The sequence below is a fragment of the Garra rufa genome, chromosome 11 (genome assembly GCF_049309525.1).
Source record: "Garra rufa chromosome 11, GarRuf1.0, whole genome shotgun sequence".
Classification (NCBI taxonomy): Eukaryota; Metazoa; Chordata; class Actinopteri; order Cypriniformes; family Cyprinidae; genus Garra; species Garra rufa.
Genome location: NC_133371.1, coordinates 36,125,005 through 36,144,283, shown reverse-complemented (window position 1 = coordinate 36,144,283; position 19,279 = coordinate 36,125,005). Strand labels below are relative to the sequence as shown.

The following is a 19,279-nucleotide window of genomic DNA, read 5'->3' as shown; positions in this document are numbered from 1 at the left end:
TTGTGTGATACAGTAAATATTTGTCTTACAAAAATCAAACAGGAAAACAAGTTTTCTGTAATAGTACACTGAATGTATTTTAAATACACAAAAACAAGGTTTATATATTTATCATCAATAAATCAATCTCTTAATTTTAACTAATAAAATATAGCTTGTTACACAGCTAGGTATATTTGAAATATGTATATTTTAAGTTTTATTGAATTTATTTGAACAGATCTGTGCTGATTCTAAGCAATTTAAATAAATACATTTTGAAAATATGATCATTTAAATAAAATCTCCATATATTGATTCACTAAACTTTTAATTTTCCTCCTTGAATATTACATTAAATATTCTCCCATAACATGTATTCTTATTTGTTCTTAGTTTAAAAAAATTATCTGAACATTTATATATAAGTTTTTGAGGTCAGAGAAAGACAGATTCCAATCACATGATCCTTCAGAAATCATTCAAATTTTCTGATTTTCTGCTAAAAAAAAATATAATAATAATAATAATTATTATTATTATTATTATTATTATTATTATTATTATTATTATTTATTTATTTATTTTTTATTATTATGTTGAAAACAGCTGGGTAGATTTTTTTCAGGATTGATGAATAGAAAGTTCAGAAGAACAGCATTTATCTGAAATAGAAATATTTTGTAACGTTATAAATGTCTTTATCATCATTTTTTTTTATCAATTTAAAGCATCCTTGCAACATAAAAATATAAATTAGAAAAAACTAAATTAATAATAATTATACTGACTCCAAGCTTTTGAATGGTATAGTGTACAATGTTACAAAAGCTTACAATAATGCTGATCTTTGGATCTTTCTATTCATTAAAGAATCCTGAAAAAAATGTACTCAACTGTTTTAAATATTGATAATAATAATAAATGTTTCTTAAACAGCAAATCAGCATATTAGAATGATTCTGAGGGATTATGTGACACTGAAGACTGGAGTAAGATGCTGAAAATTTTGCTTTTTAAATTACAGAAATAAATTACATTTTAAAATACATTCAAATAGAAAGCAGTTACTTTATTTTAAATAGTAAAAATATTTAAAAACTACACTGTTTTTGCTGTACTTGGATCAAATATATGCAGGCTTGGTGAGCAGAAGAGACTTCTTTAAAAAAAAAAAAAAATCTTACTGTTCAAAACTTTTGACTGGTAGAATATGTATATATATATATATATATATATATATATATATCTGTAAATAAGTAAATAATACAGTCTCTGACTAATGCATTAACAAAAGCCATTATCTGCAACATTAAGGTCTGATTATGTGTGACAGTTCTCTCTTTCTCCCTAAAAGAGTGGCATTTAAACGTAGGACGTGTTATTCAGGATAAACAAAAAACAGAGCCCTCCATCTAAAACACAAAAACAGTTCAGATATGTTTTTTGTGTGTCATAGAATAATGATGCAATACTCCTAGTTACGGTTGTCCTTAGGAAACTGACACCCCCTTTCGTCTCCCGCCGCAGATGTCCCCTATAGTCATTGGGTGAGAACTGAGTCAAGCTAACAGAGTGGGATTGTTAGTTTTGTTATGGAGCTGATGAGAGCCATACTGTGTCTGTGTGTCTATAAGAAGAAGCGTGCAATGTTTGGCCTCAATGTCACCCCAAGGATGATGTGAGGTCATTTAGTTTCTCAGCTGCTGGGGTCGACCTCAGTCTTGCATCCCTTATGTGCGATCAGAATTTTGTACAATAATACTGACTGAGTGGATGTTTTAAATTTTTAATTAGCTAGAGCATGTCTTTTGGGGCTCTTTCCCAAATGGCAACCTCAGCCCTTGAGGCCCTCCTCTGAGTCTAAACATTGCCGCATGAGATGTTGAGTAATAGTCTGCTGTAGAGGAAGGAAGAAAGGAACAAATAAATAGAGGTATGTCAAGCAGAAATAATTCTATTTAAAAAAAAAAACAAGAAAGGATAGAAATTTAAAAATAAAAGCAAAAAACAAAGAATATGTAAAGCAACCATGAAGAAAAGAAAGAAAGAAAGAAAGAAAGAAAGAAAGAAAGAAAGAAAGAAAGAAAGAAAGAAAGAAAGAAAGAAAGAAAGATGGATGGATAACAGATAATAAATGGATGAAGACGGGTAACTTATAGATGATAGGATAATGAATGGATGGACGGTGAAAAGTAACAGATAAAGAGTCATAAAATTGATGGATAATGCATGGATGGATGGATGGATGGTGCGTAACTTATAGATGGATTGATGGATGAATGATAAGTAATGGGTAGGATGGTAGGATGAATGAATGGATGGATGATAGGTAGCCTATAGATAATGCATTGATGGATGGATGGATGGATGGATGGATGGATGGATGGATGGATGGATGGATGGATGGATGGTGATAAGTAACATATAAAGAGTTATATAATGGATGGATGGATGGATGGATGGATGGTGATAAGTAACATATAAAGAGTTATATAATGGATGGACGGATGGATGGATGGATGGTGATAAGTAACATATAAAGAGTTATAATGGATGGATGGATGGATGGTGATAAGTAACATATAAAGAGTTATATAATGGATGGATGGATGGATGGTGATAAGTAACATATAAAGAGTTATATAATGGATGGATGGATGGATGGATGATAGGTTACCTATAGATAGAGAACAGAGATGATGGATGGATGGATGGATGGATGGATGGATGGATAACTTATAGATGGATTGATGGATGAATGATAGGACACCTATAGATAGAAAAAGAGATAATAGATGGATGGATGGATGATGATAGGTAACCTATAGATAAAGAGAGATAATGTATGCTGCCCTCCAAAGGCAAAATGCAGTAACTACTGAACTACTAAACTACTACTGAACTACTAAATACTGAAACTGAGAAAAATGCCTTTAAAGTTTTTACACCAGCTAGTCAAACATGTTGACACTCTCAATTCTCTGAAACGGGACAAAACTGAACCAGGAGACTTTGCCACAAGACAAAACAGTTGTCACAAAGCCCATTTTAAGCCTTAACTCAATTTTGACCAAATGTGTAGTTACTTCGCTTTGCCTTTGGAGGGCAGTATGGATGAATGGATGGATAGATAATAAGTAGTCTCACGTAGCCAAACCTTCAGCCATCAGTCTGAATTCATGGCGGCTTTCATTGGCCAAGGCCCGCCCATAAAACCGTTTGATCGACATGTCAAACAACCAATCACAGTTCGTTTCGTTCAGCGTCACATTTCTGTGCGTGGAAATGCCCCCACAACAACAGACTGGCATGCAACAAGTCAGTCACTGAAATAACCAGCATTGAAAGATTACGAAGAAGAGGGAGAACAAGCAGTAAGTCAGTAATGTGTTCGCGAACGTCACATATGTGTGTAACAACAATGGCGTCTGCATAAGCACATTTTAGCAAAACGCCAAGTAAATCAGTCTGCGCTTTGTTTCCTGGTGGACCGAAAATAAACGCGACACTCGCGTCTCCCGGAAATCCGGTCAAATTCAACTAATCAGATGACGACTTCGACATTCCTGAAGTGTTTCCAGTTAAGCATACCATATGCATCAGACGTTTAGCCAACGTTCCGTGGGCGTGACGTCTGAGGCTGAGACTAGATAATAGGTAACCTATAGATAAAGAAAGATAATGGATGGATGGATAATGATAGGTAACATAGATAAAGAGATATATGAATGGATGGATGATGCGTACCTTATAGATGGATGGATGGATAAATAATAGGTAACCTATAGATAGAGATAATAGATAGATGGATGGATGGATGGATGGATGGATGGATGGATGGATAATAGGTAACCTATAGATAGAGAGTGATAATGGCATAATGGATGATGATAGGTAACATATTTAAAAAGATATATAATGGATGGATGAGTGATAGGTAACCTATAGACAGAGAGATAGATAGTAGATAGATGAATGATGAAAGGTAACATATAGATAAAGAGTTATATAATGAATGGATGGATGATAGGTAACCTATAGTTAGAGAGATAGATAATGGATGGGTGATGGGTAACCTATAGATAGAGAGACAGATGATGGATGGATGGACGGATGGATGGATGGATGGATGGATGGATGGATGGATGGATGGATGGATGGATGGATGGATGGATGGATGGATGGATGGATGGATGGATGGATGGATGGATGGATGGATGGATGGATATACCAATAGATGTATGGATAAACTGACAAATACATATAGATGTGGATAGACGTGGTAGATACATATATGGATAGACACATACATGTTAAATGATAATGGATATACTATGGATGGATGATATAGGTGAATGGAAGTATAGATAGATATAAATGATGGCTATACCTACAGATGTACCCATACATTGATAGATGGTTGGTTGGATGGATGGTAAATGGATAGATAAAGGATAAATGGATGGATGGGCAGATGGATGGATAGAAAGACAGACAGATGAAAGATTAAATCAAACCCATGAAATGTGGTCCCTGCAAAAGTGGGTTCAGTCTGACAGCATAAGGCCTCAGGGTATGAAGCCTTTATCCCTGCTCTTAAAGCCCAAATGTGCTGTCTGGCTCATTTGCAGTGGACGTGATATGGCTTGATTGGATTTGATATTCACTACAATTCCCTCTCATATGTATCTGATTATGTTCAGGCACAAAACACTCATTATCTGTGGGATTGATTCTGATGGAGAGAAAAGAGGACAGTCTCGACGCCATCTGCAACAGCCCCACTGTGAGATGTGTGAATTATGAGCGATTAGCCATTTCATCTCCCGAACTCTCCCAAACACTCTCTGCACTCCCTCACACACACACACACACAGAGGCCAGTGTTTTTTCCCAGCCATGCTTGATTCATTTTGTCACCCTGCTTCCGGAAATAAAGGACCCCTTTTAAGCTAACTGAGCCCCTGATTGTAAATGTTTGTGACAAACTACTGCCGCAATGAATGTGTTTATCATTAACAGCCCATAAAAGTGTTTGTAAAGCCACTTTTGTAATTTTCTTTGTTTGGCACCACTATAATCCAAGTTACAGATGTTGTAAATTCTGCCGGCATGAAACCCAATTAGGGTAGTATTCAGCACCGTATACTTTCCAAGCCCCTGTTCGGGCCTTGTGTATGGGAGGAGATAATTGCTTTCTTTCATGTGAGGGGATGATGCCACTGGGTATCTTCTGAACGGATGGACAAAGAGCACACAGATGTGGAAGCTGGATAAGAGGACAAATTATTTCTTTAATGAACTGTTGGTTCACATATATAATCAATCGGGGAAGGTAATGAAGGGGCTGAGGCATCAAATCTCTGCATGTTAACCAGAAATGAAAAGAGCTTAAAACAGATTCATTAGAGACACTGGGTTTCATTCACTAAGCCTTCTGCACGCAGAAATGATTCTTATGCTAAATTTTCAACGGATTCACAAAATCCAATTCGGTTTGTTCTTATCCTCATTCTAAAGTTGTTGCATCTGAATTATTCTAAACAAGAAAAGTCCACAATTATAGCAACTGGCTTAATATAAACCTAGAATTTCTTCAGAACTTTCCACACAAATAATCACAATTATGCTCTATGCTGTGTTAAGCAGCGAAAAAAAGTATATATATACATTTTGATTTTATAACATTCCATATTTTTTCATCAGGAGTTTTTTTGGTTTGTCTGGTTTGAGTTGGTTCTTAGGTTTTTGTTTAGTACCCTAAAAGCATCCTAAGATATATTGTGCAGTCTGAAAAAAAATGTATGTGAGCCTTGGCTTCTACACAAGATCCCACGGGGCTCATATCATACAATTTGAACTGCAACAATCGTAAAAGACATTTATAAAAAGCACAGTGTGTACTTGGTTCAAGACACTACTAAATACTTTATGTCAGCTTCCTGGCCATAGACATGTCCATTTGTTTATATTTTATCTGTCTCCTACAGTCTGCCTCTGTTGTTGTCTTTGATGTGGCTCTTCAGCTTTATTCATTTCTTCAGACAGTTAGACGCCTAATTGAAATTAGCGTCAGGTAAGCACTAGTCTGTGGCAGAGATGACAGAGAAAACAAACAGTGCCGGAGCAGGCGTGCCAGGGGAAAGAGAGCATGCAGACGCAGCCTGTTAGATCATCACACAAACAGATGTTCAGTTTTCTCTCTTCCCCCTCAACATTTGTCCTTCTAACACTCTCTCCATCCCCTGCCAGTTTGTCCATCTCCTCCTCTTTGTCTCTTTAAATCACAATGTTGACCTCTGTCTGTCTCTGATCAACCTACATCAATCTGAGTTTTGCATTAGGAAACAACAGGTTTGTTTAGGTCAGGTAGGTTTAGAATACCTGGAGAAAGCGATCTTTTAGCATTCCCATTCATCTCAATGGTTCATCTGGCATGGGACCTCTCAGAAGTATGTCATTTGAAATCACTTGAAATCTTTGCTACCACAGAAGCTTTTGAGCCAAGTACATGAGCCATAAATGCCATGTGACTAATCACTCTGCAGCCACAAGAAATTATGTCATGACAGCAATGACTTGCTGTCGGCAATGATACGAAGCTATGACAAAGGGAAGAAACTGGGAAAATGGCATGCTTTTAAGAATATTTTAGCCATTAAAAGCCATTATAAAATAATAATTAAAAATCAAGAATCACTGTACTTTCAGGTGTATGTAAGTGCACTAAAAAGTACTGATATGTAATGTTAGGGGTAATGGTAAAGTTATGTAATCAGATTACTTTTTCAAGTAACTAGTAAAGTAATGGATTACTTTTTAATTTACAAGAACATATCTGAATTACTTTTTCAAATAAGTAACTCCAGTTACTGTTTTCCTATTTATTGACTGACAGCTCTCCTGTCCACATGTTGAGAGAAATCTGAAGAAAGTGCAGAGGCGTTGTGTGCACTGTCTGTATAAACATGATCCTTACGGTAGTTCTAGACTAAATGTCAACATGCATTTACTCATCTCACTTGCACAGAAACAGATTCAGTATTCCCCAAAATGAATAAAAACAGTGAAATGCAAACTCAGAATATGACACAAACCTGCAATAATTAAATGTTAAACACAAATATTCTTTATGTATTCATTGCCATTTTATTCTTTGCTGCTGACCTTTAAGAATTCAAATCAACCATACTAATAAGCGAAAATTACTTTAAAGGGATATTTCACTCAAAAATGAAAATTCTGTCATTAATTACTCACCATCATGTCATTCCAAACCCATAAGACCTTCATTCGTCTTCGGAACACAGATTTAGATTTTTTTTTTTATAAAATCCAAGAGCTTTCTGACCCTCCATAGACAACTAGGCTCCTACCATGTTTAAGGTACAGAAAAGTACCAAGAACATCGACAAAATAGTTCATGTGACAGTGGATCAACCATAACTTTATGAAGCTATGAGAATACTTTTTGTAAAAAAAAAAAAAAAAAGAAAAAACTTTATTCAATAATTATTATCCTTTGCATCACCATTATCTTTCTAACCCTTGAATGGAGGACCCTTGCAATCTATGAAGGGTCAATCAGCTCTCAAATTTTATCTTGAATATGTGTTCCGAAAATGAAAGTAGGTCTTAAAGGTTTGGAATGATATGAGGGTGTGTAATTAATGAAAGAATTTTCATTTTTGTGTGAACTATCCCTTTAAATAGGCATAACGTTTTTTTAATTGTTGAAGAGTGTTGAAATATCTTCTCCTGCATACTATTTTTCATGCAATCCAAAAGTGCTGAGGCTTATTCATGTCACTTTTGGTCTGAAAGGGCTTTTACATTTGCTAAACAGACTGTTAAAAACCAACAAGCAAATCCAGCCCAAATGAGAAAAAGTAAGGCAAAAGTAATGTAATGCATTAATTTCCATAAAAAGTAACTAAATAATGCAATTAGTTACCTTTTAGGGAGTAACGCAATACTATAATATATTACTTTTAAAAGTAACTTTGCCAAACACTGTTAATATGTAACTTTTATTTATTAATATGCACCCATTAAAGTATTATTATGCATCATTTAGGGTATATTAGTACATTTTTAAAGATGTCCCAATAAACAAAAAAGTTATAATGATAATAATAATGTATCATGTTACCCAGCCCAATCTGGACTCTTTGGAACTACCTATAAAAATCAAAGATCAATAGATTCTGGATAGTTTACCCAAAGTAAACTATTGACTATTTTATCAATGTCCTTACTACCTTTCTGGGCCTTGAACGTGGTAGTTGTGTTGCTGTCTATGCAGGGTCAGAAAACTCTCTGATTTCATCAAAAATATCTTAATTTGTGTTCCGCAGATAAACACAAAAGGTCTTATGGGTTTGGAATGACATGTGGGTGAGTAATTAATGACAGAATTTAAATCTCTTTAAGCAGCAAGTACAATGTTTTTCAATACAATACTGCCTGGCAAGAGCTGTAAAATTCAGTATTCATGACAATAGCATACAAAATATTTCCCAGCAACAATATACGGCCTTTTTAAGGGTGCGAAGATCTCTTTCCATATCCACTTTCCTAATTTCAGATTTAAAGACGATTTTAGCTTTGTTCAGTAAATCTCCCAGGCAAGCTCTGATCCTATAGCTCACAGAGAGCTTGAGACAGCAGAGATAAGTCTGCTCCACATCTCTTTCAAGAGCAAGAATGCTGCTACCTCTGATCTGTTTACCTAGCTTAAGGTTAACCCAGGAAGCACTGAACGTTGAAATTAAAGCGAAAGTTCACACAAAAGTCTATTCAACCTCACATCATTTAGAAACCATAAGATTCTTTTTTCTTGCATGGAACAAAAAAAAGGACATTTTGCAGAATAAGCGGCTCTTTTCCACATAACAAAGACACGATTTACAAAGCCAATCTCCAAGAATAGTCTATACAACTCAAAATGTGCTTCTAAAGTCAATCTGTTTGTGAGGAACAGCAGTTTGTTCTGAAGCAAATACAAATTTGTTCGATTTTAGAATTTGGTTTTAGACGACTTTTAGACGTTTTGAAAGTGTAACTTCACTTCATAGTTCACCATTTTTTTTCCATACAACGGAAGTTAATGTGGTGTCAAAATATCTTCTTTAGAAGAAGAGCAAATCATACAGGTTTGGAACAACATGCGGATGAATAAATATAAATTTTTGGGTGAACTATCACTGTAGGAGGACTCACAAGGACTTTTTGAGAACAAAAGCACCTTCACTTGACATGAGCTGTTTTCTGATGCAAGATCCTCCTCATCCTGTACTTTGTCTGATAGGAAAAGCAACGGTTTATAAGTTGATGAAAGAAGGCCTGGCATTTAGCACAGTAAACACATTCATCACCAGAGACAGATAATTATCTCTTTAATTCCACGACCGCGTGAGGCCTAGCGCTTGTTGTCACAGACGCTGGAGCGCAAATAGAGGAGAATGAGGCTGGTCTTGAAAGAGGCAGCAATGCTTGTTGCCTTCTGTTTGCTCAAATAACCTTGTTCGCTGGGGTGTCATTGTAGCTCTTTAATTTGAGAGGAAGAAAAAATAAATAAGGGGCGGAGCGCGGAAAGAGACGCAGATGAACGAGAGCACCCATGAGAAACGACAGCCTGTCTTCTCTCCCTTCTCCATCCCTCTGTCTTTCTCTTTATCTGACGTGCTCTCTCGTCCATTCGTCCTCTAACTCTTGCATCTTCTTCTCCCAACCCAATGTTTTTAGACAAACTACAAGCAATACTTTAGGCAGCATTTCCAGTGACATACTATGATTACATGCGGTTCCTGACAGACAGTGAAAAGGATAATGAAACGGCACCTCAACACAAGGTAACCGGGCAAAAGCTTAATTGAACGATGGTGGTTTTCATCTTCTGAGAGGTTGGGGAAATCATGATTATACTCAATGGCTTCTTTTCTGTCTAATGAATGTGGAAAGCAGGTCCCATCATGGCCCATCTAATCTTGGTGTGATCCAGTATTTTCTATAATGTCTCTCTTTTACTTCTCAGAAGTCAGTGCCAGTATGTGAGCATGAGACCTTTTAGCTTGAGCAATTTTGCCAGCATATTCACTATCCAATGCTGCTAATAGTATGTGAGAAGCAGTCAGTGTTTCCATAATGCCTTGACAGCATGGAACTGATCGCGGTACACTTGACACACATATGCGAGAGTGACAGATTAGAAAATGCTTTTGACTGTGAATGCCGATATAAAGAAAGCAAAAGAAAATCACCCTCATCTTGTTCTAAATTTGTATGACTTTCTATTAATTGTAAATCACAAAAGAGTTTCTGTTGTCCATACAAAAACAGTTGCAACATTCAGTTTAACAACCTTTCGTTTTAATGTCATTTCTGGATGAACTATCCCTTTAAAGCTAAACTAGTTACACTTATCTGTTTTCTCACCTGGCTCTAGTGCACTATTTTTCACCCAGAATGTACATTTTATAGCTTTTCTTTTCTTCCAGAGTGACATAGTGTGTAAAAGCGAGGGCTCAATTAACTGAATAGCAGTTTTCAGAGTGTCACTGCTGCTGATCAATAAACAAGACATGTCTGTAATGAGCTGGCAACACTGTGCAGCACTCACAGACCCCATCAAGTGCATGCTGGGATAGCTAAATTTCTTGGGGCAGAAGAGACTAGATGAGCGATCATCCCCTGCATCAGTAGAGGTGCTTCATGAGGTTCAGCCTTGAGAATGTCCCGGTTAACGTCAAGGCTAAGTTAAGACACGGATTAGATGATTACACCCTCCAGCTTCATTACGGATACCGCTGGCATGAAAAGCACTGTTTATTCTGTTCGAAAAAAAACTGTTTCACTTAAAGATGTATGCTTTGAGCATCCTGAACAGAGCTTATCTGGGACCAAGCAGATATGTGCCATTGTGTGTGTGTGAGTGTGTGTGTAAGGCAATGTTTGAGGTCATGCTGAGATCAATTGGAACTGTTTTCTATATCATCTGCCCGTAAAAAAAAAATTAAACCACCTGTGCAGTCAGCCACATCCATGTATTCTGGTCTGCTTTTTACCCCAGGCTGTGTCACTATGGGACTCCAGGATGCAGTCTGTTGAGAGAGGGGTTAAGGTTTGGGTCAGTTTTGTTGCTTTAGTTAATCTCACCGTTGATCACATCTAAGAAATTACTGTTTGAAATGTTTGTGTTTTCTGACTGAATGCATGCCGTACTTTGAGATAAAATCTAATGTGCAATGTAAAATAATGTCTTCGTGTTGAGTTCTTGTGTAGTCCGATTAAAAACGAATTACTCTTATTAACCAATTCACAAGCAAATGACTTGGTTCTTTTAAAGAATTGATTAAAAAAATGCACAAGTTTTGAATCGTTCTAAAGATCGACCAGCTTGAACCAGTCTGATCAATGTTTCACTAAATGAACTTACTGAATCAATCAGGGCTGCGTTTCCTAAAAGTAAACATGGTCGCAAGTTCCGTTGTTACCAATTGAGTTCAATGGAATTTGTGACCATGGTTAGCTAAAGAGTAACACCCCTAAAATGATTGTTGAATCTGACTCACTTACTAAACAGCAAAATAAGGCCCTGTCCACATGAACATGGGCATTGTCAAAACCACAGCTTTTTCTATGCAGTTTGGCCATTCGTCCACAAGTAAATCTGGTAACTAAAACCAAACCTTTTTGAAAACTCCTGGCAGGGCGGTGAAGATTTCCAAAATTCTGGTTGCAGTGTTGTTGTGTAGCTGAGGAAAATCTGAGATTTTGGCTTGTGACGTTAGAGTGCACGCTTTTTTCAGGCTTCCGATTGGCCAACATGGCTTTACAGTTAGGGTTATATCGCCACCTGTTGGTTTTAGACTAGGCCTAACATTACTTTAGTGATATGAAACCTTTATGATACAGGTTTGTGAGATTTGACTGAATATTATTAATTCCTGGGTGTTCGTATGGTATTGTATATTTTAATATAGGGAACAGAAGGGGCTTAAGGCACACCCTAAGAAAAAAAAAAGTGCTTTTCTCTGTGCCCAAAGTTTATAATTGCAGAAAAATATATACGTTTGTATTGAACATTTATGAAGCAACAGATTTTGTGTGAAAATAAATCATACAAGTCGTTTATTTTGTTTAAAAATCTTAAAAATGTATGAGGTGGCAAGGGGGGCCTTTTACCCCATGTGTGGTAATTATCTTTAAGATGGACACCCAACATAATATATGATATTTACCATCTGAATCTAACAATGCCATGTCAACAAGTAGAAAAGTCAGCCTTCTATTAATTATCATGTGCCTTTTAGCCCCAAAAGCAGGCGTGCTTGTTACCCCAAATACTATACTTTTACATATTCTTTCATTATTTAAAAACTGTTAAACAAAACTAAAAAAAATCATTAAGAAGACCTTTGTTTCAAGATATATTCAAGAATTTTAGCGATTCCAATTTGCTACCTAAATCTACATTTTTAAACACATCAAATATTAGATCAAGGAAGCACAGAATCGACTTTGCGCTGCTGCCCTCAATCGCGTCAAGGATCAGAAAAAATTGCATGTGTATTTTTGGAAAGTGCCTTTCACCCCGGGGTGCCTTTAGCCACGTCGTACCCTACATAACAGTAATATTTTATTGGAAACATTTCTTCAAAAAAAGAACTAGTGTTGTCAAAAGTAATTTTTTAAAAAGTAAATTTTTAAAAAGTCCAGCTAGGATTTGAGCGCTGTTGAGTGGATTCTTAGGCTGCGTTTACACTAGTGCGTTTTTGTTTTAAAATGCATAGCTTTTGCTGTGGTTACACTTATCGTTTACACTACTCTGGCGTTTTCGACCCTCGAAAATGGAGACTCTTGAAAACGCTGCAGACCACATTTAAGTTTGAAAACTGTGGGGTTGCATTTTAGTGTAAATGGACAAAAACGGAGAAAAAATGGCTTGGCTTCCCACATTAGATATGACTTTGATTGGCTACATTTTTTTTAAAAGCAGGTGTCTGTCAGCGGATCTGTCTATGTGCAGATATAGTAGGGATCTGCTGCTAGACGCCTGCTTTCAAATGATCATTGTAGCCAATCAGTCACATCTGTTAAGTGCATGAACACAATGGCCAATCAGCGGCAAGGGCGTAGATTTGCTCTGGACATTGGTGGGGTCCTATGACAACACCCCCCCCCCCCGCCCCCCCATGCCCTGCCCACCAACCCCCCCACCCCAACTCCGTCCACGGAATGCATGTTTTTTTTATTATGCTGCAAAATGCAAAATCATACTAATACTAGCAATGCTTCGATTGATATTAATCCACTCGAAATGCAATTCATTAAGTTAAATTAAGGAATAGTGTAATGTTAAAGGAATGTTTAATAACTGACAAAAATTTAGTTTAATAAAGATAAACATGCCATTTAAACAGCAATCATTTTATTTCACTTTTTCTGAGTCTTAGTGTGCAAATCTCGAATCAAATCATTAATGTTTGCCAAGTCAGTGAATGCATTTTAAAAACTATTTGTGCGAAGTGGTTTGTCTATTGGTGAACTGCAATAGACAATTGCATGGCAATATTAGTATGTAGCATATCAACTTCTTTCACAAGACTAATTTCTGACAAATAGTCGTCATTAGATTAGGAGAACTGACAGGGATCATATTTATACTTTTACATTTAGCTGTTTAATCTGCTGTTAGTTTTAAGACCGTATTCACAGACTAAAGCTTGCCCTGCTATAATGAATGTGCGTCAAAGCTGTAAAAAAAACAACAACAAAAAAACACTTGCATTAACGTTAACTGTTGTCGTTACTTTGATGGACTTTGATGGATTCACCAGCGAACTTGAAGTGACTTACACTTCTTTGAAAAAAAGCTCCTTCTGTCCAGTTTCTTTTTTTTGCTGCCGCCATCCTCACATGTATGTCACCCAACACACCTACTGTACTTGCACGGGGAAAAAATCCATTGCATTTTTGGCGCTGCTTGTATCTGAACGCAGCCATAGCCTCTCACATGATAGCAAGGAAAGGCACAGCCAATCAAAATGTTCATATGTGTTTTGGGGGAGGGAGGACTCAAGGAGAGAACGTATCCCTTTCTGCGTGTCTAGGTTAATGTTGACAGCGCGATTTTTTTTTTTTTTTAAGTGGATTAAATTATTGGTGGGGACATTTCAATGGTCGGAGGATATTGGTGGGGACACATCCCCACCGTCCACCCTAAATCTACGCCCCTGATCAGCGGTGTTTAAGAATCCACTCAACAGCGCTCAAATGCTAGCGGGAAATGCAAGATTTTAAAATAACTGAAAGCAAAGTACTGAAACTTTTGACATCACTAATAAGAACAACACACAAAGCCTCCAGAGAAGAAAAACATAAAGAATTAATTCAAATAATCCAGTCATAGTATGGTTGTGATTGCCCTGCTTGAGTTGCGAGACCTTTACAAAACGTTTAAATGAACCGCTTTGCTAACTGGTATTTTAGCTAATTCAAAATTATTTCAGTCGACTAAAATTATATGTAATTTCAGTCAAAGTAAAATGGACTAGAAGTAATGAATATAGCATGACAAAGTATTGACTTAAATGACATTTTCATCAAAAGACAAAAAGTATGACTAAAACAAAATAATGTGCAAAAATTAGCACTGACTCACTCTTGCACATTCACGAAACTGTATTCACACATGCACACACATCTGTTGGTTTTATTATTTTTTCTAAAGAAAGCACACTCTCATAGACACAACATCTATCTCACCCACACACACATTCATAACAGCATTATCCAGCATCTTTGTGGAAACTCCTAATCTCCAACAATACCCTGCTATATACGCCGATAGCGACTGCTGTATTTATTAACAATACCGAGAGGAAAGGCATACTAAGATTGCAGAACAGATTCATTACAGATATTAAAGTAGTACTGATTATTATAAATATCACATCACACAATTTTCTTCATCCATTTTCAGATTTAGACATATTTAGAACCTATATGACTCAGTGCACTTTTTTTTCCCCTGTCTGGGTTCGTCTCATTTCTTAGCACGCTGAATATGAGGAACAAAGCTAATGCCTTTAGATAAGGATGATTAACCTAGAATAAAATCTGCACGGTATCTTCTTGTATGGTATATGGCTGTTAGGGTGAGCCTGGTGCTGGGGCGCTCACTTGGTAAAGTGACTAATGACACATGGAAATGCTGCGATTACATCAGAATAGTCTCCAAGATGTCTGTCTACTGCTCTTGCATGTGACCTCACATATTTCTTATCTCTAAGTGCTGTAAAACTGCACGAGACACACTGAATTGTCAGGGAAAAGAATGACAATCAGGCCCGTCTGAGAGATGATCCAGCCGCTTTTAGCCTAATGATTCGCAGAGGACTGAGGCTATTGATCATTTTGGCATGAAGCAAATGCACTGGAAATAATGAATGACAGCAGGTGTTCATATTTTTGTAATTGATTGCCCCATAATTGGACAAATTATTGAGCTCACTGATGAAATACAAGATTGAGGGTGACGTTTTTGCAGAATGTGACTGCTTCACAGGGAACAAAGAGTTTTGAATGTGAGGCACAGGTGCGGCACTTCTGGATCGATATAGCCCAGCGTGGTAATTTCTAAGTAACAAAGTCAGTCATGTCAGTGTCTACACACTTTTGAAGTTATTATGTTCACTCTTATCTGGTCAATGGATAATTGCTGTTGTTTTCCCATCTGGCTTATACACTCCTTTTTCTGTCTTCTCTAATCCTGCAGATCTCTCTGAGGGCGTCTGACATCATGGACAGCAAACTGGATCAATGAGCCAAAGTTCCCTCTCATCCTGAGCTGTCGGTTCAGCAAACATCTGAGAATATCACCTAGTCAACAAAACGAGGCTGTTGATCTTACGCTAACAGGAAAAGGTGCCCAATAAGAGATATCTTCAGCCTCACACTTTTCTGCACACCGTTCTGCCGTTTACAGCCATGATATCAAAATTCTTACGGAATTGTTCATCGTTGGTCCTGCTTTTGCCTCTTCTCCAACTGCTGCGGCTGGACATGCTCAACGCTGCCCCCTCTGGTCCGGAGTCTGACACCTGCTCCACACTGGTCCAGAGCCGCTTCTTTGGATTCTTCCTCTCATCCTCGGCTTTTCCCAGCACGCCCTGCTCCTGGACCCTGCAGAATCCTGATCCACGGCGCTACACCACCTTTATTAAAGTCACAAAACCAACCAGAGACTGCATTCCTAGACAGCACCGGACCTTCCAGTTTGACTCCTTCTTGGAGACGACACGAACCTTCCTCGGGATGGAGAGCTTTGATGAGGTGGTGAAGCTGTGTGATGCCTCTACCCACGTTGCCTTCCTGGAGGCTGGGAAACAATTCTTACAGATCCGGAAAGGGCTGCCCAGAGTGGGCGCAGGGTCCAGAAATGGCGATGGGGAATTCAAGGTGGAGTATCTTGTTGTTGGGAAGCGTAACCCCAGCATGGCTGCCTGTCAAATGCTGTGCCAATGGTTGGAGGACTGCCTGACCTACAGTACCTCCAACCGGCCCTGTGGCATCATGCAGACACCGTGCCAATGTTGGGACCAGCCTCCACCAGACAAAGAAACCAATGGATGCTACCGGGACGGGGCCTACTTGGAAAACTGCATCCCTGTTGTGAAAGAAGGAACAGCTGACACTGACACAAGCGGTGAGCTAACAGTTTTTATCTAGTTAAAATTCAGCATGGTTCAATGGTTATTAAATTAAAAAATGTTGTTCTGTGTTCCCACTGTGGAGTTGGTAGCTTTCGTATTTAGCAAAGCAACAGAACAGTCGAAGCTGAAGAAACAAGAGTTCAGAGAGAACTGATGGAGGTTTAAAAAAAAATGGTTTTAGGTTTCAGCTGATGTGTCCTAGCTGGGTGACCTTGGCTTCTTGGCGCCATGTGTGATCCTGTGAGGGTTCAGATAGGGATATCGGATCGGCCCGTGGGAGAGTTGATGCGGCAGACATGCTCTGGGAGTGACATGGGATAGCGGTGGTGATGCGCTTGGAGATTGATTATTAGGAAGGGAATGGAGCTGGTTACTGAGTTCAGAGCTATGATGTGATCTCTTCTCCAAGAGTGGATGTGGCACAGAAACTCAACCCCTAGGAGAGGCTGTAGCCATTGGACTGGAAGATCACTCATCCCATTGCACTCTGTGACCTTTCTGTGGACTTTCTCCTCTTCTTCTTTTGTTTTATGTCTACCCTTTTTCTGCTTGTTAAAAAACACAAATGGGCGACAGAACTCCACAGCTCACAGAATCCAAAACTGTGTGTAAAAGAGCACCAAAGGCATGTAATGAATAATATTTGTGATTGTTATACAGCTGAACCAAGAGATGACGGGCCTGTTTTGACAGAATATATTATTGCTTCCAAAAACTGCTATAATTATTTAGTATAGTGTATAATGTACATTTTGCTTACAAATTCTTATATAGAACATGTAAGCAAAAATGGAAATTATACAGAAGGAACCTTTTAACTAGCAATTAGTTCTGAATTTTTCTTTTACCTGTCAACATTTACACCACACAAAAAAAAAAATCAATTTAGCAGATTACTAAAGCTTTTAAAATAAAGTTCAAAGGTTTGGGGACAGTACAATATATATACTGCAAATATATTAAATATTTTTTTCCACAAAAATGTTTAGTAGCACAACTGTTTCAACAATAGAATTTTTTCTAGAGCACCAAATGTTTCTTAAGCATATTAGAATGATTTCTGAAGAATCATGTTATACCGAAGACTGAAGTAATGGCTCCTGAAAATTCAGCTTTGTCACCACAGGAATAAATGACACTTTAGAATGCCTTTTGCCTTTACTGTGTTTTTAATGAAGTAAATGCATCCTTGGTGAGCCCAAACTTTTGAATGGTAGTGTTAACATTTTCTAGAAATACTTATGTTTTTCATATTTCAACATCTGCTTGCTAATTTGCATGTCACACTTTTGAAAAGTATGGTATCAAATGGAAAACATTACAGACTAGTTTCTAGTTTTCAACAAAAAATAAATAAATTATGCGTCCAACCAAGGTTATCACAAACTATTTTTGCAATTTCAACAAAACCTCATCTATGTTATCCAGCTACTGTAGATAACATTATCTTAATGTTAATCAGCTTAACTATCTTAACTAATCAGCACAATTTACAATGCAGACAATGTAGTATACATAACAAAAAAACAAACAGTTTAGTTTGCAAGGCATAAAAAATGAACAAAATCAATTAACATAAAATGTTTAGCAGCCAGTGTCCCATCTTTAATGCTGATGCATCACAACAGTCAAAGACGCCCGTCTAATGTATGTATACACAGCCAGAACTTATCCTATGTGAACGGCCCCTAAGACAAGCAAGGCAGATAGAATAAATGTACGAAGGGCGTGATAAAGAGAGAACATCTCATAAATTGATCGTGAGCTTGGGAGGCGAGCCAGAAATGTCCGGCTGGGCCTATCGGATGGAGCCAGAGCAGAAAGGCAAATGAAAGATGACTTTTGAAAGACAGGCTGTGCATCATTACAATGCTACTTTCCAAGACCTATCGCTCCGTGGATATCCCTAGCTCAGTCTTAATGGCACACTGTCCATTTTATGTGCGGCCAATTTGGAGATGCGTCTCCTCCAACATCCCCCGCAGGTGGAAGTGGCCCACCTCCCTCCGATTCCTAAGAGGTAAAGTGGAGAGGGACACACGAGGGGGAGAGTGTGCATTCCATCTTAAAATGCTAAAGGCGTGTCTATTGTGTGAATGTGACCCATTGCTCAGAGGTAAGGCATCATGGGAGATGAGTAGATTCATCTCTCACTGCTCAGAGCAGTGACAGATTATGGGCTGGATTTGAGAGACAGAATGGAAGAGGAGTTGAGTGAGAAAAAGCGGGGGAGAGAATTTCAGGTGTGAGGTGATGACAGCAGAAAATACTGTCCTCATGACTTGCACTTTTTCGCTGCTCGGGACTGATGTGTTTCAGAGAGCTTTGGTTAAGCTAGATGAAGCACGTACTTGTTATTTCTCAGCTAGGTGCTTTGAATTGAGAGCAGAGCCGGTAATAGCTTGGCTGTGATGTTGCTAAACGAAGGAATTTAAATTGACTGCCCCCATAGTCCTCAGTTCTTCATCTTTAGGCGCAATAACAAGATTTAACTTATCACTGTTTTGTTGCAGCCGTGTCTCTTTTCTCTGTTTCTCACACACACAGTCCCTCACGCCAGTGAGCCGTTTCATGCTGAG

At 37.8% G+C, this 19,279-nt stretch overlaps 2 protein-coding genes across 2 annotated transcripts in view; both read left to right on the top strand.

Moving 5' to 3' along the window:
- The window catches only part of plcg2 (phospholipase C, gamma 2), a 121,290-nt gene that overhangs the window by 38,536 nt on the left and 63,475 nt on the right, over positions 1 to 19,279 (top strand). The window lies entirely within an intron of this gene.
- LOC141346163 (adhesion G protein-coupled receptor B1-like) overlaps positions 15,765 to 19,279 on the top strand; it is a 49,376-nt gene continuing 45,861 nt past the window's right edge. Inside the window, exon 1 of the mRNA XM_073851077.1 lies at positions 15,765 to 16,693. Within this exon, the coding sequence (XP_073707178.1) occupies positions 15,976 to 16,693 (718 nt within the window). The 5' untranslated portion in view covers positions 15,765 to 15,975. The remainder of the gene's footprint in view (positions 16,694 to 19,279) is intronic.